The sequence below is a fragment of the Moschus berezovskii genome, chromosome 13, assembly GCF_049115385.1.
Source record: "Moschus berezovskii isolate FMDL1 chromosome 13, NW_MosBer_1.0, whole genome shotgun sequence".
In the NCBI taxonomy this organism is placed as follows: Eukaryota; Metazoa; Chordata; class Mammalia; order Artiodactyla; family Moschidae; genus Moschus; species Moschus berezovskii.
In genome coordinates this window covers 56,887,945-56,898,321 of record NC_142472.1, presented here as the reverse complement: position 1 = coordinate 56,898,321, position 10,377 = coordinate 56,887,945, and the positions used below count along the sequence as shown (strand labels likewise).

Genomic DNA, 10,377 nt, shown 5'->3' with positions numbered 1-10,377 from the left:
GCCACAAAGAGTCAGAAACGACTTAGCGACTGAACAACAGCAAAGGTTAAATGAGGTTCTAAGAGTAGGACCCTGATCCAATAGGAACAGTGTTCTTATAAGGAGAGATACCAGAGTGTCCACATTTTCTCTCTCTCTTCCTCTCTCTCCAGGCCATAAAGTGAAAGTGAAAGTCACTGTCATGTCTGACTCTTTATGACCCCATAGACTATACAGTCCATGGAATTCTTTAGGCCAGAATACTGGACTGGGGAGCCTTTCCCTTCCCCAGGGGATCTTCCCAACCCAGGGATCGAACCCAGGTCTCCTGCATTGCAAGTGGATTCTTTCCCAGCTGAGCCACCATGGAAGTCCAAGAATACTGGCGTGGGTAGCCTATCCCTTCTCCAGCGGATATTCCCAACTCAGAAATCAAACCGGGGTCTCGTGCATTGCAGGCAGATTATTTACCAACTGAGCTATCAGGGAAGCCCCCAGGCCATAAAAAGACTTAGCAAAAGATGTCCATAAAAGGAGCCCATCTGCAAACTAGGAAAAGCCCCCTAAGCAGCACCTAGCCATGTTGGGACCCTGATCTCAGACTTCCAGTTTCCAGGATAGCACACACGTGACAAACAAAATTCTGTGGCTTAAGTTGCCCAGTCTATAGTAGATTTCATCATGTCAGCCTAATCTAACACCCTGGACCTCAGAGAATTCACAACCCGATGGAGGCTTCAATTGAGGCCCCACACTGGGACTGAACTGATGGCCGGGTGGACGGTCCTTACTGATGAATGCCCCATCCCTGCTCCACAGGCTCACAGTGTGGTCCAGGGAGGATGAGAGCAGAACCTCTTCTTCTTCTATCAGCTCCAAACTAATGAGATGAAAGGGCAAGGGAGATGTCCTGAGGCTGCCCCAGCAAGAAATGCTCAGTGTGTCAACACCGCGTGAATTACAGCTGGAACATAGAAGCCAGGTTCATCTCCTGGATTATTCTCAGTACCATCCTCTCCCTGCCTCCTACCATGCCACAGCCCCTTCAGATTCCCCAACCCCAGTCCCAAGATAGCAGACAAGATATACTGGAACCATTTTATGGACTGTGGGGACTGATGGGTCTGTGGGAACACCAAGAGGTTGGAAAGAAACTTCTGACCAGGGTGCAGGCCCCATGCCAGCACTGACTCCTTTTAACTCCAGTGAAAAAAATCTTAAACAACTAAGCATCTACACTTACACTAAAATACTGGATCGATTCAAGGAAAACTATCATCATTTATAAGAAAAATGACTTCAGATCTCTTCCTTTACTCTGTGTAGGGAACATAAACATCCAGTTCTCACAGCAGCAGCAGAATTATAACACTGCCCTCGTCTTCTGATTAATTCAGAAGGCTTCTGAGAGAACCCACTTACTCAAAGCTGTGAAAAGTATTTTGACTCTTTCATACATTCTTAAACTCTAAAATGGATGGTACTCACGATGTCACCATGCTGACGTGGGCCCGCCAGAATGTCACATCTAAATCAGAGGGAAGAGCATATCTGAGTACGTGGAGAAGTACACCCTGATGCTAGATGCTGTGTAACAGTCACTACGGGGGGAGTGGACCTGGATGAGTATCCAGCAGGGAGAGAGGTACCGGTGTGACAAGTCGTTGGTCTTGCTACATTAATTTGATACAAGTTTATCCAGCATCTACGATGTGCAAGACCCTATGCCAGCTCCAAACATATATAAAATGGGGCCTGTTCAAGGTCCTCAGCCTATAGTTTCCTTTAGTACTTAGGGTTTGTTAAGCATGCAGGAGTGGGAAAGTAATCAAAAAATAATTTTTAATACAGCCTGGTGAAAGCTACATTCCCAGTACTCGGAATAAAGACCAATGCAAGGCTGATCACTCTTACTTCTAAATTCCAGCTTCTCACACTTGAGCATTTAAGCTTCTCCTGTGGTAGAACAGGAAAAAGTGAATAAGGGGAGGTAGGTGAATATTTGCCTCTAAATTGGCTTTACAGAAATATATTTAATTAAATATTATATAGCCATTCAAATATGCTAAAAAAATAAACCCTAAATATGCTTGTATGTAAAGCTGGCTAAGATATAAGGGAAAAAATGAGTCCTGAAAGTGATGTATTGTGGGTGTGTGTGTATATGTTTCTGTATATATATATGCATAGAAACTTTCTGGAAGGAAATTGAAATTCATTAATAGTGTTGCTAGGATGCAGAAAAGTCAGGCTGGGTGATGGAGGAGGTCAGAGAAACAACTACTGCTTTTCATTTTATATTCTATCACGCTGCTTCATTTTTTTTTTCTAAACATGAGCATTTCTACAACTGCACGAAAGGCTTTTAACACTTTAAACATATTCTGTTATTACCAAAGCATTATATCTACAGAAAAATTAGAAAAGACAGATTTTTAAAAAGAAGATAACTCTGTATTTGAGACAGCAAAAGAGACACAGGTGTATAGAACAGTCTTTTGGACTCTGTGATAGAGGGCTAGGGTGGGATGATTTGGGAGAATGGCATTAAAACATGTATATTATCACATATGAAACGAATTGCCAGTCCAGGTTCGATGCATGATACAAGATGCTCGGGGCTGGTGTACTGGGATGAACCAGAGGGATGGGATGGGGAGGGAGGTGGGAGGGGGGTTCAGGATGGGGAACACATGTACACCCGGGGCAGATTCATGTTAATGTATGGCAAAACCAATACAATAATGTAAAGTAACTAGCCTCCAATTAAAATAAATAAATTTATATTAAAAAAATAAAAGCATAACTAAAACCTCAATGTGGGCTTTCCTTGTGGCTCAGCTTGTAAAGAATCTGCTTGTGGGAGACCTGGGTACAATCCCTGGCTTGGGAAGATTCCCTGGAGAAGGGAAAGGCTACCCACTCCAGTATTCCTGCCTGGAAAATTCTGTGGACTGTATAGTCCATGGGGTCGCAAAGAGTTGGACACGACTGAGTGATTTTCACTTTTCAAAACCTCATGTACAAAGAGATAAGGATTTGTTACATCCTTGATGTATATTTTCCCACTTTCAATCTTCCATGTATGTCTTCGTTTTAACAAGGGTTGCATTATTGTTTTGTGACCTAATTTTTCATTGAACAATTTTATCATGAATAGTCTCCCTGTAAATACATTTTCATATATGGCATCCTTACCCAAAGACTCAATGATATTTCAATATGTTATATTCTATACCATCACATATTTAATTATTCCCCTTACACTGGACAGTTTGGTTTCTCTATTATTTTCTTCTGCCTCTCTTATAAACAATATGCTGATTCACAACCTTATAACTAAGTCTTTGTTTATGCTTCTTACTCTTTTTTTCGGCCAAATGCTTAGAAGTAGAATTGCTGGTTCAAAGCTTTAATGCACATTGTCAACTTGCCCTTTACGCCTTTCAGACAGTACATACCAACTCACCCTCCATCCAAAAGCGTGTGAGTGTCATTTTCCCTCACCTTGCCAATATTGAATACTTTCATGAAAATATTTTTCTCTAGAAAAATATTAAATTTCATTTAATCTAATATTTAAGTAAAACTGAAGCTATGCTCATCATAGCATCTCACGCGGAGAGCTCATGCCTACTCTTGGGAGGCTGCAGCTCCTGTCCCCGCAGGCCATGCTCCTCAATGTCATAGACGTGCACAAAGCCGCGCTGGTCAGCCACGTAGGCACAGGCATCTCCCGCTGTCACCACCATGCTGCTGACCCGGGCTTTGCCTCTGGACTGAAGACACATACACACAGGGATCATTACACACACACACACAGGTCCATCACAGACAGACACACAGATACATGCACACACACAATAGAGGGCCTATTACACACACACACACACACACGCACAGAGTCCATCACATAGACACACAGACACACACACAAGGTCCATCACAGACAGACATAGACACACACAGTCCATCAGCAGTAAAGCTTACCTGTCAGACAATAGCAAGTGAAATACATTCTCCTTAATGAGAGAGACACTAGTTTTTTGACACAGGCTAGTGGAGAAGGCAATGGCAACCCACTCCAGTACTCTTGCCTGGAGAATCCCATGGATGGAGGAGCCTGATAGGCTGCAGTCCATGGGGTTGGTACAAGTCAGACACGACTGAGTGACTTCACTTTCACTTTTCACTTTCACACATTGGAGAAGGAAATGGCAACCCACTCCAGTGTTCTTGCCTGGAGAATCCCAGAGATGGGGGAGCCTGGTGGGCTTCCGTCTATGGGGTTGCACAGAGTTGGACACGACTGAAGCGACTTATCAGCAGCAGTGTCAAAACACAAACCAACCCAAGCGTGAGGTATGGAACTTATTTCCAACCCACTACCCAACTTACAGGAGCGAAGTTTACAATGGGGCTGGCCCCACCGAACAGCCTCCAGAAGGTGACAGAACCTGGGAGGAGGGAAGCAGAAGGGAGGGCACTTGGGTGTTGGTGCTTTGCAGTTCTGGAGCTCCCGGGCGGAGTCTGGGAGTCTCTGTTGAGAGGGACCGCAGTCTCAGGACTCCAGGGTGGTGCCTGGATTGCTTGGCTTAATTTGACCAGCTGAATTACAGATCCGTGTGTATCTGGGTAAGGGGCTCCTCTTGGAGGCTTTGGATTAAATGTCTTAATAGCCTCTCCTTTCTCCACTATTCCAGGCAGACTTCCTGACAGAGGAGGCTTCCTTGGGCTGTGGAGGGGCAATATGGAAGTTTGTGCTATGGCAACAATTAATGTGTGTGTGTATGTGTGCATGCAGGCACTTGTGTGTGTAGGCACATCTTTTAAACACATTGTAGGACTTGCCTAGTTGAAGGAATTCTCTGGGACCTCTTTTGGCCTGTCAGTCACAATTCTTGAGTGCTTTGCCGGTGGGTGTTCACAGCAAGCCTGTGAAGTGGGAACCTCATGCATACCTCTTCGCCTCAGGAGCTCCCTAAATCACAGACTGTGGGATCCTCCTCTTCTCTCAGGGGAGGGGGTCCTGTGCTGCTGACAGGTAAAGCAGAAGTGAGGGATGCCCAGGGTGGAGGGCGCCTGGTGCCAATAGGCCAGAAGCTTCGGGGCTGGGCCAAGGTCGGGCATCGGGAGGAGGCAGTCCCCTGGAGAGTGTCAGCTGAGCGGGGAGTCAGTATCCCTCTCTAGTGAGGAAACTACAAACAACCGAATGCCCTAGGACTTGGGCTCTTGCAATCAGAATAACACAGGTGGCCGCTTCTAACTCACTGTTTAAAATAAAATTCCTGTGCTTTGGAGCAGGACGCTGGCCCACTCCTTACAGTTCACTGAAGCCAGAGGTCCTGTCATCTATGTGACATCACCAAGCTAGTTAGTGGTGGAGGCGGCCTCAGGAAACGTCCTCTACCCCAGGAGACCCCAGCCTCCGGGATCTAATGCCTAGTGCTCTGAGATGGAGCTGATGTAACAATAATAGAAATAAACTGCACAATAAATCATCCCGAAACCATCTCCTACCTCCCAGTCTATGGAAAAATTGTCTTCCACAAAACCGGTCCCTGGTGCCAAAACAGGCTGGGTATGACTGCATCCCTGCAGGCTGACCCCCATTACATGACTCTCGGCTCTTCTGTCAGGCCTCCCGTGGGTGCTGTGGCAGTCTGCCCCTCCCTGTCTAAATAAACATTTGATATTTGTTTAACCTCACTAAACGACATCCTGTGAGCCCTATGTCCTTGCAGGAATCACCAGGGGCCTCTGGGGAGGCAGCAGGCAGGGAGCCTGAACTGGGAGGAAGCTGCCCTCCCCCAGATGGAAGACTAGGCTGAGTCAGCCAGGGAGTGCCTGGTGAGCCCCGAATGCCTGGGGGTCCTTCCTTTTGGAACACGGGCCTGCAGTGGCCGCTTCTTAGAGATGAGTCGACGGCCAGCGTGGGCTCCACTCTCACCTCGGGGCCCATTGGCCATCAGGGAAGCGGAGGCTGATTCCAAGTTGGCTGCCTGAGTCTTGAGGAAGGCGAGGCAGGAGACACTCTGTCTGGGCCTGGAGACGAGGAGAGGGTTTTGGTTGTGCTCCCCACACAGCTCCCAGCTCTCCTCTCATCCTCTCTGGTGATTGCCCTGGGGCCCCAGAGTCTCAGAGCTGCCCCTGGACCTGGGTTGAAGCGGTCGCAGGAGCACAGATGGCCTCGCTGGTTGAGAAGCAGCCCAGCCTGGCTGGGGTGGTAAAGTCAGATGTGAAGGCACCCCAGGTAAAGTCAGATGTGAAGACAATTCAGAGCACCCCTGCATTGCCCCAGGACCCCAGGGCTTTTGCAGAGAGTCAGGGATGGGGAACTTGGTTAAGGCTTGAGGGAAGGGCTGAGATAGATGGTAGGGCCATCAGGGGCTTTGCCTGGAGCTCTGTGGGTATTTCCTAGGAGGCCTCCACTCTCTAGAATTCCTGGATGGGAGTTAGTTGCTGTTCAGTTGCTCAGTTATGTCCGACTCTTTGTGGCCCCCATGGACTGCAGCACACCAGGCTTCGCTGTCCTCCACTGTCTCCCAGGGTGTTGGAATAACTTCTAAACCCACTCCTCCTGCTGGACTTAAAGCACCATCAACCCAGGGCTCACATTTGTGTTTTTCCTCACTTATCTCCAATCTCTCCAAGAGCTTAGCACATAGAACTCAAAGTTTGCTCTTGCATAAAAGTCCTGCAGACCTACTCAGATGCAAACCTCCAAGAGCAACAAAAGACATAGCTGTTTGGGTGTTAGGAGATGGGCAAGGAGCTTCTTCATCTCACCCTCCTTGAGTCTGTGGGCTCCAGGATGACTTGCCTCGACTGGAGGTGAAAGGAAAGTTCTCATGTAAACAACAGAGTAGGTGCTGGAGTGAAATAAAGAGGTGCTGCTCCCTTGTCTCAGCGCCATAGGACACCCACGACCCAGGATAGTCATTGTTCAGCAGCGTTTGTTTGGGCCTGACTCAGCTCAGCGCTGTGTTGGGCACTTGGGAAGCCGCAGTGGACGTGGCAGATTCAGGCCCCGCCCTCAGGTGGACCACGATCACAAGTTGGATTACCCACCTAGAACACATTCTGGGCCAGACCTGGAACTAAGCACGTCTCAACACCACCGTATTCAGCGATCACAACAATCCTAGACTTTATCTCTTGATTTTATCAAGCAGTGAGAGTGTGGTTTAGAAAGAACCGCATTGCCTGAGGTCATACAGCTGAGGGGCTGACATTCAAACCCAGATGTGTTTGTATCCAAAGCCCGTGCCCTTGATATTGGGTTCTGTGTTTGTCCTTAGGCGGCTGAGCGTTGTCCTTGAGGGGCTGAGGGTTGTCCCTGGGGGAGCTGACGGTCCTCAGGGGCAGATGGAGGGCCACCTACACGGTGTCCTCCCTGGTGCCTGGGACACATAGTGACTGGGCTGAGGGTCACCTTACTCTCAGGGATCCGGCTCTTGGGGAACTGACTTACGGGGTGGCAGGAGGGAAAGTGATGAGTAGGGTGAGGGCAGCAAGGATCACCCCCCCAGCTTGCCCACTTCGTCTTGGGTGGGGGGCTGCAGAGTCCTGGGAAATGGGCATATATTGCCTCCCCACTCACCCATATGTGGTCTCGGGGAGCGCTTCACTTCCCTAAACCTGTTTTCTTCAGCTGTGATAGGGAGACAATACTTACTGTTTCACAGAATTTCAGTGAAGATTAAATTAGAGACTCGTGCTCCATGGCTTTGCAGTGGAGGCTGAATGGAGATACTGAACCTAAGGTACTCAGAGCACACGGACACTCAGCAAATGGTAACTTATAATGGCTGTTAGTTAAGTCTCTAGCCTCAGTTTCCTTATCTGTGAAAATGGGTCCAAGAGCACTTTTTTATCTCTCTGGTCAATGTGAGCACTAAGTCAGAGAAAACATTAAAAGTACTCAGGAAAGTGACATATAAAATCAAATATGTTATTTATATAATTATTAACATATTGTATTATGTTCATTATAATTTTATTATTAAACACTATTTAAATATTATTTTATTAAAATTATATTAAATGTTGTTTTGTTATAAAATATTATTACTTACAAATGAAGTAAATATTATTAGTTTCCCTAAGTAAAAAACCTTAGTCTCTTAGAACCAATAAATGAATTCCTCAAAGAAGCAGGATACAAAGTCAACACACAAAAAATCAGTTGCATTTGTATACGTGACCAAGAATAATCTGAAAAGTAAATAAGGAAAAAAATTTCATTTTCAATAGCATTAAGAGTAACACACTTAGGAATTTACCTAGGAGGTGTAATACTTGTATAATGAAAACTGCAAGACACTGTTGAAAGAAATTAAGACATAAATAAATGGAGACACATACCACATTTATAAATTGGAAGAAAATATTGTTAAAATGAGAGTACTAAACCAAATGATCTACAGATTCAGTGCAATTTCTATCAAAATCCCAAAGACATTTTTGGCAGAAATAGAAAAACTCATTTTAAAATTCACATGGAATTTCAAGGGACCTCCAAATAGCCAAAACAATCTTGAAAAAGAAGAATAAAACTGGGGGGACTCATACTTCCTGATTTCAAAACTGACTGTACAAAAAGTACAGACATCAAAACAGTGTGGTACTGGTATAAAAACAGATAGTTAGAAAAACGGAATAGAATAGAGAGCCCAAAAATAGACCCCATGTTTTTGGTCAAATGATTTTTGACAAGGGTGTCAAGACCCTTTTCAGTGGGGAAAGGACAGCCTTTTCACTAATGGTGCCAAGAAAACTGTATATCCACCTGCACAATAATAAGTCTGGACCCTTATCTAATGCCATGTAGGAAAATTAACTCAGAATGGATGAAGGACCTAAATGGAAGACCTACAACAAGATAATTCTTAGAAGAAAACATAGGAGAAAAGCCTCATGACATTGGATATGGCAATGATTTTTTTGGATATGACACCAAAAACATAGGTAACAAAAATGTAGATAGATTGGACTTCAAGAAAACTGATCTTTTTGTGCATCAAAAGACACCATCTTTAGAGTAAAAAGACAGCCGACAGAATGGGAGAGAATATCTGCAGATCATTTGCCTGGGGATGAACTAATATCCAGAGTATATAGAAGACTTCTAAGAAGCAACGACAAGAAAATCATATTCAAAAATGGGCAGGGGGGGTTTCCCTGGTGTTCTGGTGATTAAGAATTTGCCTTGTAATGCAGGGGACTTGGGTTCAAGCCCTGGTTGGGGAACTAAGATCCCACATGCCTTGGAGCAACTAAGCCTGCACACGCTGTAACTGCTGAAGTCTGTGCACTCTGGAGCCCGTGTGCCATGACTAGATAGTCTGTGCGCCGCAATGAAAGATCATGCATGATGAAACTAAGACCCAAAAAAGGGCAAAACAGCTTGAACAGACGTCTTTCCAAAAAAGATATAAAATAGCCATAAGCAGGTAAAAGCACGAGACCACAATGAAGTACCACCTCACATCCATTAGGATGACTACTACTGAAGAAACAGAAAGCAACAAGCGTTGGTCAGGATGCGGAGAAACTGGAGCCCTGTTCACTGTTGGTGGGAATGTGGAATGGCAGGGCCAATGTGGGAAAACAGTATGGTAGTTCCTCAGAATATCAAAAATAGGATTACCATGTGATCCAGCAGTTCAGTTTCAAGTTTTCTGTCTGCAATGCGGGAGACCTGGGTTCGATCCCTGGGTGGGAAGATCCCCTGGAGGAGGTAATGGCTGGCTACCCACTCCAGTATTCTGGTCTGGAGAATTCCATGGACTGTATAGTTTATGGGGTCTCAAAGAGTCGGACACGACTGAGCATCTTTCACTTTCATTTCACTTTTTTCCCCAGCAATTCTACTTCTGGGTATATACCCGAAAAAAACTGAAAGCAGGATCTTGAAGAGATATTTGTACAACCATGTTCACAGCAATGTTATTCACAATAGCTAAAATGTAGAAGCAACCCAACTACCCATCAACGGATGAATGGACAAGCAAACTGTGGCATATGTAAATGGCAGAATATTGTTTAGTCTTTAAAAGCAAGGAAACGGCAATATGCTACAACATGAATGAACTTTGAGGACATTGTGCTAAGGAAAGTAAGCCAGTCACAAAAAGACAAAAACTGTATGGTTCTATTTCCATGAGTAATCAAAACCATAAAGATAGAAAGTATGACGGTAGCAGCCAGGGGTTGAAGAGAAGGGAGAAGGGGGAGGCATTGTTTAATAGATAAGACCTTTTGTTTCAGGGAAATTTATGGGGAAGGATGGAGAGTATGTTGCACAACAATATGAGTGTATTTAAAACCACTGCACTTAAAAACAGTTCAGTTCAGTTCAGTTCAGTTCAGTCGCTCAGTCGTGTCCGACTCTCC

General features: G+C 45.3%; 1 protein-coding gene across 1 annotated transcript in view; it reads right to left on the bottom strand.

The window, feature by feature from the left end:
- Positions 1-10,377, bottom strand: part of LOC129556551 (cilia- and flagella-associated protein 337-like) — a 136,556-nt gene that overhangs the window by 16,753 nt on the left and 109,426 nt on the right. The window contains 6 exon segments of the mRNA XM_088842823.1: positions 771-859; positions 1,468-1,507; positions 3,617-3,758; positions 4,378-4,436; positions 5,930-6,014; positions 7,130-7,134. Coding sequence (XP_088698949.1) covers positions 771-859; positions 1,468-1,507; positions 3,617-3,758; positions 4,378-4,436; positions 5,930-6,014; positions 7,130-7,134 — 420 coding nt within the window.